Source organism: Podarcis pityusensis (genome assembly GCF_964106645.2).
Source record: "Podarcis pityusensis genome assembly, chromosome: 16".
NCBI classification, from domain to species: Eukaryota; Metazoa; Chordata; class Lepidosauria; order Squamata; family Lacertidae; genus Podarcis; species Podarcis pityusensis.
In genome coordinates this window covers 7,858,276-7,878,718 of record NC_138041.1, presented here as the reverse complement: position 1 = coordinate 7,878,718, position 20,443 = coordinate 7,858,276, and the positions used below count along the sequence as shown (strand labels likewise).

The 20,443-nt window shown below is 47.2% G+C and overlaps 1 protein-coding gene across 1 annotated transcript in view; it reads left to right on the top strand.

The window, feature by feature from the left end:
- The first annotated feature begins 751 nt into the window (after nt 1–751).
- The window catches only part of SLC27A3 (solute carrier family 27 member 3), a 29,174-nt gene continuing 9,482 nt past the window's right edge, over nt 752–20,443 (top strand). The window contains exons 1-5 of the mRNA XM_080984704.1: nt 752–1,445; nt 11,924–12,133; nt 14,369–14,527; nt 18,281–18,405; nt 19,729–19,923. Coding sequence (XP_080840830.1) covers nt 950–1,445; nt 11,924–12,133; nt 14,369–14,527; nt 18,281–18,405; nt 19,729–19,923 — 1,185 coding nt within the window. The 5' untranslated portion in view covers nt 752–949. The remainder of the gene's footprint in view (nt 1,446–11,923; nt 12,134–14,368; nt 14,528–18,280; nt 18,406–19,728; nt 19,924–20,443) is intronic.

The following is a 20,443-nucleotide window of genomic DNA, read 5'->3' as shown; positions in this document are numbered from 1 at the left end:
GAGAAGACTCCCTGGAAAAGACCCTGATGTTGGGAAAGATGGAGGGCACAAGGAGAAGGGGACGACAGAGGACGAGATGGTTGGACAGTGTCCTCGAAGCTACCAGCATGAGTTTGACCAAACTGTGGGAGGCAGTGAAAGACAGAATTGCCTGGCGTGCAATTGCCTGGCGTGGGGTCTCTCAGTCAAACCTGGAGCTTAAACCTGCGACCTTCAGCATCGTGGGCAGAGATGCTCTTCCGTTGAGCTAGAAAGCTCACCAGTAGTAAGTGAAGGCACCCCTGCTCCCCTCTGATCCGTGGAGGTAGACTGCCCCTGAGGCGAGAGGCTCCATTTAGCCATCATTTAGCCCAACTGGCGCTAGACGGACCTCCATGAAATCTATCCGACACGTGTGCTTGATGGTCTCTGGCGGATGATGCTCCGCGTCCAAAAACCGGAGTAAGGGAACCCCGACGGATCCCACCACAAGACCGGGCAGCTTGTGGCATGGAAAGCTCTCCTCGGCCGTGCGCCTTGCCCACTGACTTACGCGCGCGCGGGGGGGTCCTGGAGAGGCTCCCCTCTGCCTGATCAGCCCTCCAAAAGGAGCCCCGACGGCCAGCCCTCCCGGCTCGCCTTCCCCAGCAGCCACTGCTATGGAGAGGCCCCTTTCTTCCCCGAGCCCGGACGGCTTCCAGCTCCGCCTGGCCTGCTTCCTGGCTCTCTCCTCGGGCTGCTTCCACCTCCGGCCGCCGAGGGCGCCTGGTGAGGGGCGGCTGGCGCCCCTCCTTCCCTGGGCCTCGCAGCGGAGGCGGGGCTGGCTGGCTGGCGGCAGAGGCTCCTTCGGCGGTCCGCCCTGGCCCGCCTCCTCCTTCCTCCTCCCGCCGCTCTGCCCTCTTCTAGCTCCAGCCATCGCAGCCGCCGCGCCGTCCTCCCCGTCGTCTCCATCCTCCTCCGGCGCGCCACGATGTGGCTCACCTCGGCGCTGGCGCTGGCCGCCGCCGGCTTGCTGGGGCTGCTGCTGGCCGTGCTGCCCGGCCGTCTGCGGCCGCTCGCCTTGGCCGACTTGGCCTTCCTGGTGCGCGCCTGGCGCTGCCGCCGACGGCTCCTGCACGGCAAGGCGGGCGCGCTCAGCCTGGCGCAGCGCTTCGGGCGCCTGTGCCGAGCGCGGCCCCAGCGCGTCTTCCTGCGCTTCGAGGAGCGCAGCTTCACCTACGGCCAAGCCGAGCGCCAGAGCAACCGCGTGGCCAACGCGCTGCTCCGCTTGCCCGACGGGCAGCCGCCGCTCCTGCCCGGCCAGACGGTGGCGCTCTTGGTGGGCAACGAACCCACCTTCATCTGGGCCTGGATCGGCTTGGCCAAGCTGGGCGTCGTGCCGGCTTTCCTGGGCACCGCGCTCCGCCGAGGGGCGCTGCTCCACTGCGTGCGCACTTGCGGCGCCAGGGCGGTCCTGGTGGCGCACGGTGAGTTGCATACCCCCCACTCCCCACCCCGTCGCGATTTGTTCTTTCGGGTCTGTAAAAGGGACTTGGCGAACTTTGGGGGTCTGCAGAGGCTGAGATCCAAGGCTCGCGTTACTTGGGAGTAAACCCCTATTAGGGAACGTAGGGAGGGCTAAGTACTCTCTTCCCAAAACAGACCGCTGCTCCGTGGGAAGGTAGGAAGCTGCCTTAGACTGAATCAGACCCATTGTGGTCCATCTAGCTCAGTACTGTAGACACGGACTGGCAGCAGCTTTCAGGCTGTCATCTCAAGGGGGGTTCAAGGGGAGGGAGTGATTCCCCTATGGAGAAAGCTTGGGGTGTTTGGGTCCTCTCATTGAATTGTAGTTGGAATTGTAGTGGAACTCTGGTCCAGAGTTTCCCAAACTTGGGTCCCCAGCTGTTGTTGGACTACAACTCCCATCATCCCTAGCTAGCAGGACCAGAGAATAGGAATTGTAGTCCAAAAACAGCTGGGGACCCAAATTTGGGAAAGCCTGATCTAGTGCAACTCCCTGCAATGCAGAAATGTCAACGCAGCATCCCCTTCCAATTGGAAACCGTACCAGACCCTGCTTAGCTTTGCAAATGCGTGAGCGGTTTTATCACTGCACTGCGATGGAAGTTTATGCAATTACGCACTGCACGGAGAGAACGGATAGAGGAAAAGGCTTTGCTCCTCTTTCCTAGTACTAGAACTCTCAGGCACCCAACGAAACCAAACGCTGGAAGTTTCAGGACAGATAAAAGGAAGTCCTCTTTCAAGCAGCACAGGGTTGAACTATGGAACTCCCTGCCACAGGAGGCAATGATAGCCATGAACTTGGACAGCTTTAAAAGAGAACTGGATTCATGGGGGAGAGGACTAAGAATGGCTACCAGCCACATTGGCTCCGCAGTTGCTTCTGAATGCCAGTTTGCTGGAAAACACAGGTGGGGAGAAGGGTCCTGGGTTTGGGTTCCGCTTGCTGGTTTCCCATAGGTATCTGGTGGGCCCCTGCGATAATCAGATGCTGGACTAGATGAGCCATTGGCCTGATCCAGCAGGCTTTTCTTATGTTGCAGAGTCAGAGCATTGGTCCATTTAGCTCAGCGTCGCCTCCATCAATTGGCAACAGCTCTCCAGAGAAGAGTCTTTTGTAGCCCCACCTGGAGATGCTGTGGATTGAACCCGGGGTGATTCTGCATGCAGGGCAGATGATCTGCCATTGTGCTACGCCCCTTCCTCATTGAGAATAGCAGGATCGACTTCTCTGCATGTTTGTGCAGGGTCACGCTAAACATGGGCTTGCTTGCTTGTTAGTGGGTTTTAACCTGGTTTCGGGCTTTCTATTGGTTGTGTCTCCTGGTTCAAAGCCCCCTGTAGCAACCAGAGGTGCGGTGGGCAGCTACTTCCAGGGGCAAATCCTTATTATTTACCTATTCAATTTCTATTCCACCCTTCATTCAAAGATCGCAGGGCGGTTCACAACATAGCAATACAAAACAATACAATACAAAAACGTTTAAATCCTCTGTTTCTGTGTTTGGAATGTCTGAAGTGTTCCAGTCGCTGTTGGATGGTTTCTTTAAATTTTAGGTTTCGTTATTGTTCCACAAGTATGTCTTTAAGGGCCAGAGCAAATAACATGACCCGGTTTTACAGCTGTGAAGCAGCATAGCAGGTGCTGTTAAGTTGTGTTAATGAAGCTGTTGGGTATAGTATATAAAGAGCAGCATATAACTCTCTCAGTACCCTGGTGGATGGGTCACACTTATTGATATAATGTAATTTAGTGTAAAAGGAGTTTTTGTTATTTGTTATTAAACCAAGCAAAAGTTACTTTTGCGTTTCTTGAATGTGTGGTCTCCCCTGCACGCTTTCTGCAGCCCAACTAATCTGCGAAAAAGCCAACAGTCGCATCGGTTTCAGAATTGCACACATAGACACTGAAAGGAAATGAGCCCAGAGCAGCTACTCTTACAGAGACGTGGCAGGCACCCTCTTTGGAGAACAAGTACTCTTTTTTCGCTCTTGCCTTAAGAACGAGAGAATATTCTAACTGTGTGTACAGAGAGAGCGCAATTACCCCCTGTTTTTCTCCTCTACCCCGGTAGAGGCTGTTTGGAAGAAGGTGAGCAGCAACTCAAACAGAGATAGGATAGTCAGCCTCCTCTGACAGCAGGCCATTGTGCTGCATCTCTGAATTTGGAATGGCTGGACCGCTGCAGAGATGTGGTAGCATTAGCTGTCCCTGATAGGACCTGATTGCAAGGAGGCGAGCCCAGCGCAGGGACTCAAGCAGAGCTGCAACAGGCAGCCTCATTGTGGCTGTTTCACCGGTCTTTCCATTGCTAAGGGTGATAGAATGTGCTGATTATTCAGGAATACAGCCAAATCAGTCCTGGGCGGCTGTGTCACCTCTACCCCCCCAACCCAGGGCGCAATGCAACCAGTTTGGCGACATTCTGCCCCATAGCAAGGAGAATTTGTCACTCTTTGCTTTTCTGTAGGGTGCTGGGTGCGTTGCTCTCTTCTCTAATGCTAGCATGTTGAATGAAAAAAAAAGAGTCAGTAATTATATGTGATCCCTGATTGGCTGGGATATGTGTCTAGGAGAGGGGCAGAGAACCTGTGGCCTCCCAGATGTTGCTGGACTCCAACTCCCATCATGCTTGATAGTTGGCCATGATGGCTGATGGGACTTGGAGTCCCAACAGCCCTTGGAGGGCCACAGGTCCCCCATATCAGGTCCTACTGAGGGCCTTCTTGGTAGTGGCACCCACCCTTTTGAATGCCCTCCCATCTGATGTCAAGTAGATAAGCAACAATACAGTGGAACCTTGGTTCTCAAACAGCTTAGTTGACCTACAAATTGGCTCCCGAAAACCCAGAAGTAAGTGTTCTAGTTTTCGAAAGTTTTTTGGAAGCCAAACGTCCGATGCGTCTTGGTTTTCGAACGGTTTTGGGATTTGGACGGACTCCAGGAACGGATTACGTTCGAGAACCAAGGTTCCAGTGTACAACCTTTAGATGACATCTGAAGGCAGCCCTGTATATTGAAGTTTTTAAACGTTTAACGTTTTATTATGATTTTATATGTGTTGGAAGCCACCCAGTGTGGCTGGGGCAACACAGTCAGATGGGCAGGGTACAAATAAAATCATTACTTATAAAGGTAATGATAATGATAATAATATCTGCTTTAGGAGATGGGTCCCCTTCTTTTTTATTGCACGCAAACAGTGGGCACATTTAGTGATTATTTCTGATCATCCGCTAAGAAAATATAAACATTCCCTACAGGATGGTTAGCTAAAGAGAACTTCCAGATGCAGAGGGTGTCTAACTTAGAATAGCAGTTGTTGGCCGTGCCTTAGTGCCCTTCCCATTAGGGCATCTGGCTGATAACTGGGTAAGACAAGAGGCTGGACTGGGCAAGGCACAAACAGCCATCGCCATTAGGAATGGAGCCTCCCTGTTCAGACCCAGTTTATCTCTGAATGCCAGATACCAGGAACACACAACAAGGGAGGGCTGTGCTTCTAGGCTTCCTGGCTGCTGCTCACTGTTGGAGACAGGAGGCTGGTCTTTGCTCTGATCCAGGGAGGCATCACTGATAATGGATTAGATACGAGCAGAGAAGAGTGGAGCCTCCAGGTTCAGTGTACCTTTGAGTACCAGACACTGGAGGGCAGAGAGCAGGGAAGGATATTATTATTATTATTATTATTATTATTATTATTATTATATTGTAATTATCATTATAATTATTTTTTACCCTTTATCCCAGGGCAGGTTGCATCAACGAGAGTGGTGCAGTTCCAAATAAATTTGGGTTAATTTGCAGCTTTAAAGGCAGGGCCACAATAAATACCTTTCAGCTATCAAAACGCCTCCACACCCTGTTTGTGGGGTTCCTTGGAGCCTCTGGCCAGGGATTTGGGGGGCGGGGGGAGGAACAGGATGCAAGACGCCATGGACTTTTTATTTTTATCTAGCAGGGCTCTTTATTTACAGTGTTGGTCTCTTCCGAGAGCAGCTTGCAAAAGTCGGCGATAAGAACGTTCCGGCCCTCGGGTTTCCGCACCAAGAGCCACGGCACAAAAGGAAAACGGGTTTGGGAGGGGGAAGGAAGAAAGAAATCTCAGACCCAGTTTCTTAGCTGTGGAGTTCTTGTCATGAATAGCTGAAATGGGGAAGAAAAAAGATTTCAAGGAGAGGAGGAGCTAAAAGTTGCTGGTCTTTTGGCAGAGGCCCTGCGGTCCAATCTCTTCCTCTCCTATATAGCCTGATGGAATGGCTGCTCATCAGAGTTGAGGGGCACAGCCTGATGGAAATAATCGCTTAACCCTCCCAAGGGCTGTTTCCCAACTAAGTTCTACTCGGATTCAGCCCGCTGAATTCATCCAAGTCAGGCATATTGATTAATTTCAATGGGTCGACTCTGAGATTGGATTATATGTCCATAAAATTGGATTACACATAGAGATATACATACTGCTAGGGGGTGGCCAACTCCCGAGAGACTGCGATCTACTCACAGAATTAAAAACTGGCAGTGATCTACCCCCTTTTTGAGGGGTTCAGGTCACAGTTTCTGAGGTTTTTTTTAGGGAGGAGAAAAGCCCTGATTTTTGAGAATTCAAAGGAGAAAGGGGAACATCCACTCATCAACAGATCGCTGGGGAAACTCACAGCCTCGATGAGTTAACTCCATCGTCAAACAATGGAGGGCGGGGCGAGGGGGCAGGCTGGATTCTATTTTATTAACGCTAAGGAAAGAGACCCAGCAATGACCGCGATCTACCAAAACCTCCCGGGGATCGAACAGTAGATCGCAATCAACCTGTTGGACTTCCCTCCCTGTGCTAGATAAATAGCTATGGCTATAGGAGCCGCTACTCCTATTTTTTTTTTTTTAAGTGGCCTTAAAACTCTGGAAGGTCTCCCGCGCCTGTAAATTTCATCCGCTTTGGCCCGAAATAACAGCTTTTACACTACCCGAAATTCTGAATGGGGACTCCAGAGTTTTATACAGAGGGTCATTCTGCAGTTAACTTCTGCTCAGAGCAAGCCCATTTATATGAATTCATCTAAGTTAGTCCTGTCCATTAATTGTAACGGTTCTACTCTGAGTAGGGCTAATGTTGGATGCAACCGCAACAGTTGTTGTTGGACTGGTTTCTTTGTAGCTGACGCCGGCTGTGAAGTTGTTCACCATAAGTTCCTTCTGTAACAATTACAGAGTTAAGAGGGACAGTTAGCCTCCCACCCCCACCCCTTTTCGTATCTGCACATGGGAAAATTCTGTGTTCCAAGATGTGTCTCCAGGCTCATAGCAAATACATTTCCTTAACTTAAACACCACAGAAAAGAAGGTAAAATGAGGTTACAGCTTAAAAACTTTGCAAAGTGCTAGCTTTGCAAATCTAAAATGTTGATATGGTGTTTTTGACCTATAATCAGCTGGTATTGATTATTGATGCGGTGCTGAGAAACCCTAATCAAATCATAATTAGCTGAATCAGCAAGGCTAGAGTTTGGTAGCAGGCCAAAGGTCATATGTATCTCCAAACTGGGGGGAGATGCTCAAGAAACTAATGTTTATATCCATTTTTGAAAGGGATAGGTTAGAATTCAATGATCAAACAAGACTATGTCCCACAAAATATTCAGTTTCATGTAGGGACTTGATAAATCATACACCCCAGATGCATCAATGCCTGCCATAATTAAATAATTTTAATAAAACCACATCAATTACAAACAATTGCCTTAAAAACAAGAAGTGTATTTGGATAGAAGTTGCACAGGCCTAAATTATATGAGAATGTGTTTGGCTTGCATCTGAATATACGTAAAGCATCCACGTTAAAAATAGCCTCCGCTGTGAACACGACTTGCTTAACAAGGAGGGACTGATTGAGTCAGGCCAACTCAAGGTTCTCTTTTTATAACGGGAGAGATAAAGGTATCGGTTTGAGATAGGGAGTGGGGAGTTGTGGCCTTCCAGTGTGGTATTCAAGTTTGGCCTGTCTCCGAAGGACGTTGCCATCATAAAAAGATGCCTTTTATTCCCATTTTAATAAATGGGCTGTGTTGGAGTAAGGCAAATCGGCTTATGGGGCCTGTTTCGGTGTGTCTGAAATGGAGCAGAATGGGTGCAGAAGGGAGAATATTTGCCACAGATGCTGCTGGGATCACAAGTTGCTTTTGAACTCGGGTCCTGCTATGGGTTTCCCATTAGGGCACCCGGTTGGCCACTGTGAAAACAGGATAATAGAATCATAAGAGGCGGAAGGGACCCCGAGGGTCATCTAGTCCAACCCCCTGTAATGCAGGAATCTTTCGCCCAACGTGGGGCTCAAACCCACAACCCTGAGATTAAGAGTTGTGCTCTACCGACTGAGCTATGTTGCAGGTATTTTGTGGTTTTAGATCTTGATTTTATTCTGTGAACCGCCCTGAGTCGCCCAGGTACAGGGCGCTGTATAAATTCAAGAAACAACAACAACAACGACTGGATAGGCCCCCTTTGGCCGGCTCCAGCAGACTCTTCTGAAGGTGCCGAAAACCACCTCAGGGTGGCTTTCAAAGACGACTAGTCAAATTCATGGAAGGGAGGCCTCGCCGGAGGCAAAATGGCTGCCTAGAACCTCCAGCTTCAGAGCAAGTCTACCTCAGTATGAGTGGCTGGGGGCCGCAGGTGGGGAGATTTACTGTTGCGCTCAGGTCTTCCTTGTGGACTTGCCAGAAGGAGAGCAGGATGGGTCCTGTTTGGCCGGATCCTGCAGCCTGCTCTTTTGCATGCTTCAAATGCGCTCTCGAGGGATAATAAGGGGATTCAACAACAAACCACTTCCTCCTTTGTCGGTCCTCCTGCAGCGTGAGAAGACTCCCAAGGCTGCTTTTTGAACCACTAATTAATACCCCAGCCTGAACCAAAGCTTGCTTCCCACATCGCAGGGAACTGGGAGGCCTTTGTGGGGATTAACGCATCGCTGCTGCTGCTGCCTGCCGGGTTGATTCAATTTGCGGAGGGCTGTCGTCATCTTTGGGGTGGGGGCAGGGGCAGCAGCGGAGACAAAAGGCCGGCGAATGGACCTTCCCCGTGCGTGACTAATGGCTGCGTTCTCCGGCTAGCGAGGGAGGTGGGAGTGGGACCGCGGAAGCCAGCCCAGATTGCCCTCGCTCTCAGTGGGGAAACTGAGGTTAGCTGGCCGTATAGAACGCTGGCTTCTGCTGAGCCAGACTTTTGATCCGGCTAGCTCAATATAGCCTGCACTGACTGGCAGCGGCTCTGCAGGCAGGAGACACCAATGCTACTTGGAGATGGTGGGAATCGAACGTGGGACCTTGGGCCTGCAAATCGGGTGCTCATTTTAATAATAATAATAATAATAATAATGATTTTTATTTATACCCCGCCCTCCCCAGCCACGGCTGGGCTCAGGGCAGCTAACAAGCAATAATAAAAACAAGTTGAATGAATATAACTTAAAAACAAGATTAAAATACATTAAAATATTGAAATATTAAAATGCAGCCTCATCACAGGAGGAGAAAGGAAAAAGAAAGAGGGGGAGGGAATCAAATTGGCTCCAAGCCAAAGGCCAGGTGGAACAACTCTGTCTTACCAGCCCTGCGGAAAGAAATCAGATCCTGCAGGGCCCTGGTCTCATGAGGCAGAGCGTTCCACCAGGCCGGAGCCAGTGTTGAGAAGGCCCTGGCTCTGGTTGAGGCTAATCTGACTTCCTTAGGGCCTGGGACCACTAGGGTGTTGTTATTTATGGACCTTAAGGTCCTCCGTGGGGCATACCGGGAGAGGTGGTCCCGTAGGTACGAGGGTCCTAGGCCATGAAGGGCTTGAAAGGTCAAAAGCAGCACCTTAAATCTGACCTTGTACTCCACCGGGAGCCAGTGCAGCTGGAAAAGCACTGGGTGAATATGCTCCCATGGCAGAGACCCCGTGAGGAGCCTCGCTGCAGCATTCTGCACCCGCTGGAGTTTCTGGGACAGCTTCAAGGGCAGCCCCGCGTAGATCAAATTACAGTAGTCAAGCCTGGAGGTGACCGTCGCATGGATCACTGGCCAGGTGATAAGTAAATAAATATTAAAGATAAAAACAGCTACCTGCAATCGGAGAGTCATCTCCAAATGCACTGCAGAACCTCATTGGAAGTGTATATGCTAAAATCATCACAATCTTAACAAACACGAAAAGATGCCCGATAATCTCTATCGCTTGGACTGTTTTCCTCAAATGAAAAGATATATTGTATCCGCAGCGGCGATGCTCTACAGGGTTTATACAAAGGCAGGAGGGAAGAACAACAAATACTAATTGAAATGTGTGCTTTACGCATGCCAAACTCTGCTGTAGACCATAGGCACCGTTCTGCCATATGCCTCATTATTTGTATAATCTATAAAGTCGCCCCAGACTTCCCTAAAAGTTACCATATTTTCCCCGTCCTCTTGCTACCTGCAATTTCCATGTCGGTTTCCCCAACAATGGTTATGGTAAAGTCGTGGGGTTTAAACTGAATTTAAACAAGACAAAACTATTAGTTAAAAATCTGTCGCTAGATGAAAAAATAATACAAATAAAAATCTACCCCAAAATTACATAAGTATTTAGGAGTATGGATAACACCAAAGAATATTAACTTATATGAAGATAATTATACCAATTGTTGGAAAGATATCAAAAGACAGTTGGAGACATGGACTAGGTTAAATTTATCATTCTTGGGCCGTATTTCGGTAATTAAAATGATGGTTTTACCGAAGCTACTCTTTCTATTCCAAACAATTCCAATTATAGGAAAGACCAGCTGTATTGATAAGTGGCAAAAAGAAATTTCTAAATTTTTGTGGAAGGGTAAAAAACCAAGAGTAAAGCATAAGATATTAATAGATATTGTAGAAAGAAGTGGCTACAGGTTATATTACGAAGCCTCATGTCTTCTCTGGTTGAAAGATTGGTGTACATTAAAAAATTGGGATATTTTAGATCTAGAAGGTCATGAGACCCATTTTGGGTGGCATGGCTATCTTAATTACGGGAAAATAAAGGCGCATAAGAGCTTTTCAAATCAATAATTGCAGTTATTCCCATGCCCTGGCAATGGTCTTTCTTGCTGCGGTTAACAGATGGGGTACAAATTCTTTGTTTTTAATTTATGGCATATCCTGACAAGGCTGGGCGATTATATCGTCCAAAGCTGGTTTGCAAGCCATAACATGATACCAGTTTCATCATTTTTGCCCTGGCAAATTATCATAAATCATTATATGTGTTCGTGTGCTATGCAAAAATCACGATGCGGGGAAAACCGTGAAGCCAGCCAATGCCTAGCACCATCCTTATTTCAGACATTGTGAAATATCAGTATTTTGCAATGTTTGGCAGGTGATATATCACAATGTTGAAAACCAGATATGGCCCAACCCTAATCCTGACTATACAAGTTAAGCAAAGCCAGTCGTTGGTACTGTCTGCCTTGTCATCAAAGAGATCTCTATAAAAACATTTCCCCAGAACATTCCTGTTTTTGGACACTTCCACCACATGTGTCGATATATCCCTATAGAGAGACAACCTCTCCAACACAAAGGAGAACTGTTTGGGTCTATATAGACTAGGCGTCAAGGTGTTAAGTACTAACCATGTATGATTTTTAAGGGCTCTTTCTCTGTCTGTTGCCGATATGGATTTATGCGTTGCATTTGTCCACAGTCTTTCCATGCCACTTCTTCAATTTCTAAATCCCAATTCAATCCTCACCATTTTCTCAAAGCAAATCAGGTGCTCTTATTACTGAGCTATGGCCTACCCTTAAAAATAATTTTTAAGATTCCAGTCCTCATGATATGAGTAAATAGGAACATATAGGAAGCTGCCATATCGTGAGCCAGACTTTTGGTCCAGCTTATCCAATGTTGTCTACACTGACTGGCAGCATCTCTCCAGCGTTTCATCCTATTTCTTTGTATTATCCAGGAGTTAACAGCCAACTCAGGAGTTCATGAGCCACAGCCGGTCCTTTTCATCCCGGGCTGTGTCTACCATTTTAAATAATACCATTTTAAAACAGCCATGGCTCCCCCACCCTCAATAATTCTGAGAAGTATAGTTTGTGAGAGACACCCCCCGCCTTCTCCCCACAGAGCAACAGTTTCCTGAGGGGTTTCACAACCAGCCCTTCTTCCCAGGGAACTCTGGGAGTTGTAGTTCCATGAGGGGAACTGGAGAGTCTCCTAACACCACTCAGCACCCATAACAAACTACAGCTCCCAGAATTATTATTATATTTTTTTGGGGGGGGAGCCAGGAGTGTTTAAGGTGGTATCGTAGCGCCTAAATGTGCGTATGGAGGAGGCTGCAGCCTTAACTGAGTTAGGCGATTCCTGGTCAGCCCACATTGTATACTGACGCTTACTTCCATCTTTCCGTCTCTCTGTCTCTTTGCAGAGCTTTTTGAAGCTGTGGAGCCCATCCTTTCCAGCTTGGAGGAAATGGGCGTGGCGGTCTGGGTGTTGGGGAAGGGGCCCTATCCTCCCCACGTGACTGGGCTCCAGGATCTGTTGGAGAAAGCGTCTGAGGAGCCCGTCCCCTTTGAACTCTCCACTCCTGGCAGCTTGTCGGATACCTGCCTCTACATCTTCACCTCGGGGACCACAGGTATAGTGGGCAGTTTGTACAGGTAGCAGAAACCTAGGCTATTCCACCTCTGGTGTAGCGGTCAAAGTGTCAGGCCAGGACCTGGGAGAGGCCAGGGTTTGAATCCACCGCTCGGCCGTGAAGCTCACCGGGTGTGGCCTGGGTCCAGTCATGGCCTCTCAGCCCAACCAACCTCACAGGTTAATTAACCAACCTATAATAAGATGTCAAGGAAATAAGCAACTATCTGACTTTTAGAAAACATCTGAAGGCAGCCCTGTTTAGGGAAATTTTTAATGTTTGATGTTTTATTTTTATTTATATATATTTAGGAAGCCGCCCAGAGTGGCTGGGGAAACCCAGCCAGATGGGCGGGGTATAAATAAATTATTATTATTATTATTATTATTGGAATTCAGGAAGGGAAGAACCAAGTACTTTGAGCTCCTTGGAGAAAACAGGGGGATATCAACACACTAAGTAAATACCGTATGTTTTGCTCTATAAGACTCACTTTTTCCCTCCTAAAAAGTAAGGGGAAATGTGTGTGCGTCTTATGGAGCGAATGCAGGCTGTGCAGCTATCCCAGAAGCCAGAACAGCAAGAGGGATTGCTGCTTTCACTGCGCAGCGATCCCTCTTGCTGTTCTGGCTTCTGAGATTCAGAATATTTTTTTTCTTGTTTTCCTCCTCCAAAAACTAGGTGCGTCTTGTGGTCTGGTGCGTCTTATAGAGCGAAAAATACGGTAGTAATCAGTGCATTTGCCTGTAAGGAATTTATTCCCCATCTAACCAGTGGAGAAGTGCTGAAACTAATGGTGTCTCCAGCCCCAAACACACACAAGCAGAAGTGGTGCAGTCCAGAAATTTAAGTGCCGGACTGTACCACTTCGGTCTGCCTAGCTCAGTATTGTCTATTCTGACTGGCCGCAGCCGTCTGGGATTTCAGATATGGAACAGTCCCAACTCTACTTGCAGATGACGGGGATCAAACTTGGAACCTTTGGAATGCAAAGCAAATGCTTCCTCCAGCAGCCGATTCATTTGCTTCTGTACTAACAGAGAACTTGTTCTCATATGGATGAGAAGGCAGAACAGTACCATCCATCAGGATAAGCAGGAGGTCCCAGCCGGTTTGAGGGAACCCCAAGGTTTGCAGAATTACGCCCACCAGATAAATGGGGAAATCCCAATGGGGACAGAGCGTTCTCATTGGCCATGGAATGCTGCCTGGATGTCAGAGAAAAGAGGGAATCAGGGTACCAGGGTCATGGAAGGGAGCATCCGGCAAAAGGGTAGTCTTGTCTGCCTTGGAGCACTGACCAGGAACATGTTACGCTGCAACATTTCATTGCAGTATCCCAGTTATAACATTCTTATCCAAGTATGCAAAAGAGGACCACTACACCAAAGAACGATGACAGCAACAACAACAGTTACAATGTGGAACTTCTGGAGCTTCTGCTTCTGAAATATAGGCAACGCTCGTTCTGAGGATAGTGCCTAAATCCAAAATCCCATATAGTCAAAGCACATAGGGTTCAGTGGTGGGTGGGATTGCCAAAGTCTCCTCCTCCCGCCAGATGTCCACCCCCTTTCTAATTTTTTAAAAATTGCCAAGCATGTATAAAGCTGAATGTGTGCAAGTTAAATGCATGTAAGTTGTAAGTTACCTGTAATTGAAGAAAATGTTGACCGCCGAAAGGAAAAAAATGGAAAATCAAGGGGAGGAGGGTTGTGGAAGGGAATATTCAGCAAAAGGGAGTGGCTGACCAGGAACATTTCACGCTGCAACACTTATTATAACATACTTATCCAGGTATGCAAAAGAGGATCACCCCAATAATAATAACAGTGATAGCAATAATGATAATAATGATGATGATAATAATAATAATAATAATAAGGTACAGTAGTACCTCAATTTATGCACTTAATCTGTTCTGGAAGTCCGTTCTTAAACCAAAGCCGTTCTTAAACCGAGGCGCACTTTCCCTAATGAGGCCTCCTGCCACCAGTGCCCTTCCACCGCTCAGCTTCCGTTCGTAGACCGAGGTAAAGTTTGCAAACCAGGACATTACTTCCAGTTTTGCGGAGTTTGTAAACCGAATAGTTTGTAAACAGGACTGTCCTTAAACCGAGGTAGCGCTGTACTTCTGAAATGTCTGGTTCTGAAATATTGGAGTGGGGGGCAGAATTGACAAAAAGGGAGAGGGAACAGCTCACCTCTTCCTTCCTACCCTCCTCTCTGTTCCAGGACTCCCCAAGGCGGCTCGCATCAGTCACCTCAAATCCATCATGTGCTTGGGCTTCTACCAGCTGGTGGGGGCATCCCGTTCGGACGTGATCTACGTGGCCTTGCCCCTCTACCACATGGCAGGGAGTCTTCTGGGGGTCATTGGCACTCTTGGCCTTGGTAGGTTCAGGGGCTTGGTGGAGTGGAGCCCATGGAGTGGCTTTTTTTTTTCTTTGGGTGGGAGGAAACTGGCTTGTGGTTGCAAATGCCGGGTCATTAAGTTTGCAGAGGATACAACAGTGGTTGGTTTAATCACAGCTGGAGAGGGGGAGGCGACCTATAGGAAGGAAGTTGAGCAGTTGGGGGAGTGGTGCAGGAAAAACAACTTACTCCTTAACTTAAAGAAAACAAAAGAGATTATTGTGGACTTGTAAATTGAATATTCAGCCACTTAATATTGAGGGGAAGTTCATGGAACAGGTCTCAGTGTTTCGATTTCTGGGAATGGAGTTGAGAGATGACCTAACCTGGGGAGAAAACAGCAAAGACCTGATGAAGAGAGCACAGCAGAGGTTATATTCTCTGAGAATCCTCCAGAAAAACAATCTCTCAAAGGACCTGTTGATGGCATTTTCCCATTGTACTGTGGAGAGTGTATTAACCTACGGTCTGTGTGTGTGGTTTGGGAGCTGCACAGTCAGGAAAAAAACAATGCTGTCCAGGGTTGTAAAAACTGCGGAGAGAATAATTGGGTGCACTCTTCCCACCTTGAATCAAATCTATGCTTCCAGGTGTCAAAGGAAAGCTGCAGAGATAGTGCAGGATAGTGCGCACCCCAGAAATGACCTCTTTCAGCTTCTGCCTTCTGGAAGAAGGTACAGGGTTATAAAGGCTAGGAATAGCCACCTGAAAAACAGTTTCTACCCAAATGCGATGTTGATTTTAAACACAGTGTAAGGTAGTCTCTAGGGACGCGGGTGGCACTGTGGGTTAAACCACAGAGCCTAGGACTTGCCGAGCAGAAGGTCAGCGGTTCGAATCCCTGCGACAGGGTGAGCTCCCATTGCACGGTCCCTGCTCCTGCCAACCTAGCAGCTCGAAAGCACGTCAAAGTGCAAGTAGATAAATAGGTACCGCTCCGGCAGGAAGGTAAGCGGCGTTTCCGTGCTCTGCTCTGGTTTGCCAGAAGCGGCTTAGTCATGCTGGCCACATGACCCGGAAGCTGTACGCCGGCTCCCTCGGCCAATAAAGCAAGATGAGCGCCGCAACCCCAGAGTCGGCCACGACTGGACCTAATGGTCAGGGGTCTCTTTACCTTTAAGGTAGTCTCTATGGGAGTATATTGCATTTAATTATGGGGTATCAGAGTTTCTAGGGGGCTAACCAGGCTGGGATAGCTGGGATAGCAGGCTTGTTGGTTTTTGAATGTCTGATGTAGATTTTTTCAATTTCGTTGTTCTGTATGGGACAATGATAATAAAGACTATCGTATCGTGCTGTGGGTCAGCTGCCCCAAGGAAGGCACCGGCAAGGAGGCTGTCCCACTCAAGAGCGAAACCACCCCCACTCTCTCCTGTGTCATTTCCCATTTTGAGTATCTTGGGTCCAGAGGTCCCCAGTCCCCAGTCACCTCTCCAGCCCCTCCAGCGATTGTAGAGCTGGGCAAGTCCCCTTTAAAAACAAACAAATTGTTAGTTCCTCCAAGAAGATGCACCCACGTGGTGCTGTAGCGAGCCCAGCATTTAACTGGGATCTAACTGGGATTTGTCTGACCTCCAGGCGAACTGCTGTGTTGGACACACAGGAAGGAATCTCCCAGCGGAAAATGAAAGAATTTGTAGAATTCCAAAAGGGGCAGCGTTATGATAATTTCACACCTGGGAGCCTTTTGTGATAAAACCTTTGCTACAAATACCTGGATGGCTGTTGGAATATATTGACCTCCTTCCCCATAACAGAACCTTGTGATTGCTTTGATGGTCCTTTGAGGATTTGCAGCTGCAGTTATAATCTGATTATTCTACGAACCCTTTTCATTAAAAATTATGTCCAGATATTTTTTTTAAAAAAAGTTACCTGTTCAGTGGGCTGCTTGTCAACCTGCCATTTATCTCTCTCTCTTTTTTCTTAGAAAACACCATTACTTTGGATTTTGTATAGTTAACTATTACTTGTTCAGTTTTTGCAGTAGGCTGCTGAAGTTCTTAATAATTACTGTAGTCCCACACAGGAGAGAGAAATTAAAATTGCATCGTCAGAATAGAGAAGGACCGGAAGGGACATATTTACCAATTTTGACAGATGGACTTTCAGTTAGGGAGTTAATATAAAAGTTAAATAAAATGGAGTGCAAGGATGCAGCCTTGCTTCATTCCAGTGTGGGTCTGGTTTTCTTTAGTTAAATGCCCCTGCCGATCACATCTGATCTGAAGTTGTGTGTTTTCATGCAAACTACGAATAAGAATCAAGATGTGTGTGTCTATATTTGTGTCACTTAGGTTTTTCCAAAGCCTTTCTCAGGTATAAGATCAAAGGCAGACTTAAAATCTATAAAATCTGCATAAAGAGACCCTCCTTTTGTTGAGGCATACTTTTCCACGAGATGTTGGAGCACCAGTCCGTGATCTGTGGTTGACCCTTGGGCTCTGGAGAGTGAGACACATAGACTCGGGGAGCTGTCCGTGGTCCTGACCTCCCTCGCTTCTGCTGAAAGTCTTTTTTTTTTTAGTTTGTAAATTTTAATTGGAAATTTTATTTACAACATAACATAAACCCCCCAGATACAGAAATCCACCCTCATTAAACATGAATATAACATACAATAAGCATAACATACAATAATACAAACAACTAAATAAAAGACTTCCTTTATCCTGTATCTAGCCTCCTTATTTACTTCTTATAAGCTGTTTCCTTTATGAATAATTATTAAGATTTTTCTAATTATAACTTAAATATCCACAAAGTCTCCTGCAGACATTAATCGAAACAAGTCCAGGTATGTATTTTAGGGCACTGTTTTGTGAAGTATTCTCTGCATTTTCCACATGGTTTTTAAAACTCTTGTCTAGTGTGATCTCTAATTGCCTCTGTTAATCTAGCCAGTTCAGTATGCCTCTGCTGAAAGTCTTGACTTCTGGGCTGCCCAGAAGAGACTCAGCCTGACCTCTTTCAAGTCTCGAGTGTTAGGATATCAGAGAGAGAGGATGCACTGCCCCCAATTTGCAAGTTTCAGCTTATTTTCTGGCCGATTGCTGCTGCTTGGGTGCAATTCTGCAGCTTCAACAAATTGACACAGAATCCCTCCTTTGCCTCCAGATTTTTGGGAGCTCAAAGTCCCCCTGGCATCATTGCTTCCACCAGCTAGGCTATTTTCCTCCCCACACTAAGTGGGGACAAGAAGTGCTCTTCCGGATCAGGCCGAGGGTCAGTCTAGCCCAGCACTCTGCTTCCAACTGTGGACAGCCAAGGAAGCCCCTCCAGGCAAGGCACAGGGGCGATAGGCCTCCGCTGTTCCTTAGCACCACCCCAGCGTTCTGGTATTCAGAGGTAGACTGCCCTTGAACCTGCAGGCTCTGTTTTGCCGTCCTGACGAATAGCCACGGCTAGACCTCTGCTTTTTAAAAATATGACGCAACAAGCGAATGCAATGAATGACCAGAAACATGATTTAGAGTTGAAAAATAAAAGAAAATGCAATAAATACTGACAAGACACTTGTTTTAGAATTTAGAAAGGAAAGAAAGTGCAATAAATAATGAGGGCTAGAAACTTCCTTTGAAATAAAAAAAAATGCAGTAAGTAATAAGGACTAGAAACTTGCTTTAAAATGTAGAAAAAGAAATGATAAAGTGGTGGTGATGCGAGTTATGCTTGGGCATCTTTTGGCTCCCAGCTATTCTCTCCTTCTCAAGGAACCCCATCTCCTTCCAGGGGCCACTTGCGTTCTGAAGAAGAAATTCTCTGCCAGCCAGTTCTGGCCCGACTGCCGGCGCCATCACGTCACCATCTTCCAGTACATTGGGGAGCTGTGCCGCTACCTGGTCAACCAGCCACAGGTGAGTGCTGGGGGATGGAGGCCCTCTGGTGGTGACAGGAGGGATTGCCACGCAAGCAGGCATCCCACTTCTCCGAAGTGTGGAGAGAGGTGTGTGACTCTTCCAACTCTTAAAAAAAAGGGGAGGGGGGCCTTTCAAGAGTTCCCTGGGAAGAAGGATTGATTCTTAAACCACTCTAGGAATTGCAGCTCTATGCAGGACATCCCAACAACTCTCATGATAATAATTTTTATTAATTTTCAATTACAACCCAGTGATAGCCTCATTAAAACAATACCAAATTACAATACAGTTACTCATACCAATCTTTCAATTACCAAATTAAATAATTTAGGTGCCCCCCCCCCGGCATGCTAGATCTGATGGTTTGATGGGTGTGTTTTTTAATCTGCGTTCCAACATCTTATTAATTTCATTTAAATTCCAATCATCATAATAATCCCATATACAACAACTGCAATATTTGCGACTTCTATTCGTGTTAATATCCGCAACAACTCTCAGCACCCTTAACAAACGATAGGTCCCAGGATTATTTGATCTTCCGTGAACTTGTCTAATTGTCTTCTAAAGCCACCCAAATCAGGGGCCATCATCATCACCTCCTGTGGGATCTGCTAAGCTGTCCCTGCACCCCTTTAACTACTTTTTAATTATTATTTTTTTGAGATTTGACCCTATTTCTTGTGGCCCCTGGACCCATTTCCATTTTTTTTTTTAAATTTTATTTTTTAAATTTTTTATTTATTTGTTAACATTCTTATATTACATCGGTAAACATTGTCATATTACATTACAGGACTTACTATAATATAATTTCCAACATGTATACAAAAATTATATACAGATTTTATATACTTAGAAAGAAAATGAAACAGAAAAAAGAAAGAACAAAGAAAAAAACAAAAAAAAATTCCCCAAAAATCATATACAGTGGTACCTCAGGTTAAGTACTTAATTCGTTCCAGAGGTCTGTTCTTAACCTGAAACTGTTCTTAACCTGAAGCACCACTTTAGGTAATGGGGCCTCCTGCTGCCGCCGTGCCGCCAGAGCACGATTTCTGTTCTCATCCTGAAGTAAAGTTCTTAACCCGAGGTACTATTTCTGAGTTAGTGGAGTCTGTAACCTGAAGTGTATGTAACCTGAAGCGTATGTAACCCGAGGTACCACTGTACATACCAACACACTAGACTGCCTGTCTTTCCCGTTGTATATTCCTTTTTTACAAATGAATGTACCCTGGAGCCATTTCCAAGCATCGGCCGAATTCTCCTCCTTGCTCTCTGCTAATTCCTCCTCCTCCTTCCTTCCCTCCCTCCCAGAGCCCCAGTGACCGGGAGCACACCTTGCGCATGGCTGTGGGCAGCGGCCTTCGCCCGGATGTCTGGCGTGAATTCCTGCGCCGCTTTGGGAACCTGACGATCGTGGAGACCTATGGCATGACGGAAGGGAGCGTCAGCCTCTTCAACTACACGGGGGCCGTGGGTGCTGTGGGCCGCGCCTCTTGGCTCTATAAGGTGAGCATTGACAGGGTCTCTCCCAGGAAGCAGGTGGCGTTCGCGGAGCAGGTATGGGGCATCAGGATGTGGCAAATAGGATACCTGAGGCCAGGGCAGGATTTAGGTTTGATGAGGCCCTAAGCCAGGAGTCAGCAAACTTGGTCAGCAGGGGGCCGGTCCACTGTCCCTCAGACCTTGTGGGGGGCTGGACTATACTTTGGGGGAGGGGGGAAAATGAACGAATTCCTATGCCCCACAAATAACCCAGAGATGCATTTTAAATAAAAGCATACATTCTACTCAGGGAAAAAAAGGCTGATTCCCCGACCGTCCGCGGGCTGGATTTAGAAGGTGATTGGGCCAGATCCGGCCCCTGGGCCTTAGGTTGCCTACCCATGGGACTCTGAGGCCTAGCTCAGACTTCTTTTCACTACAAATGTAACTGTAACCACAAGATTAAAGCCTGCCTTCAGTATCCTACTGCGAACTGAATGTAAGTAAACTTTAAAACTACAGTGGATGCTCGGGTTGCGAACGT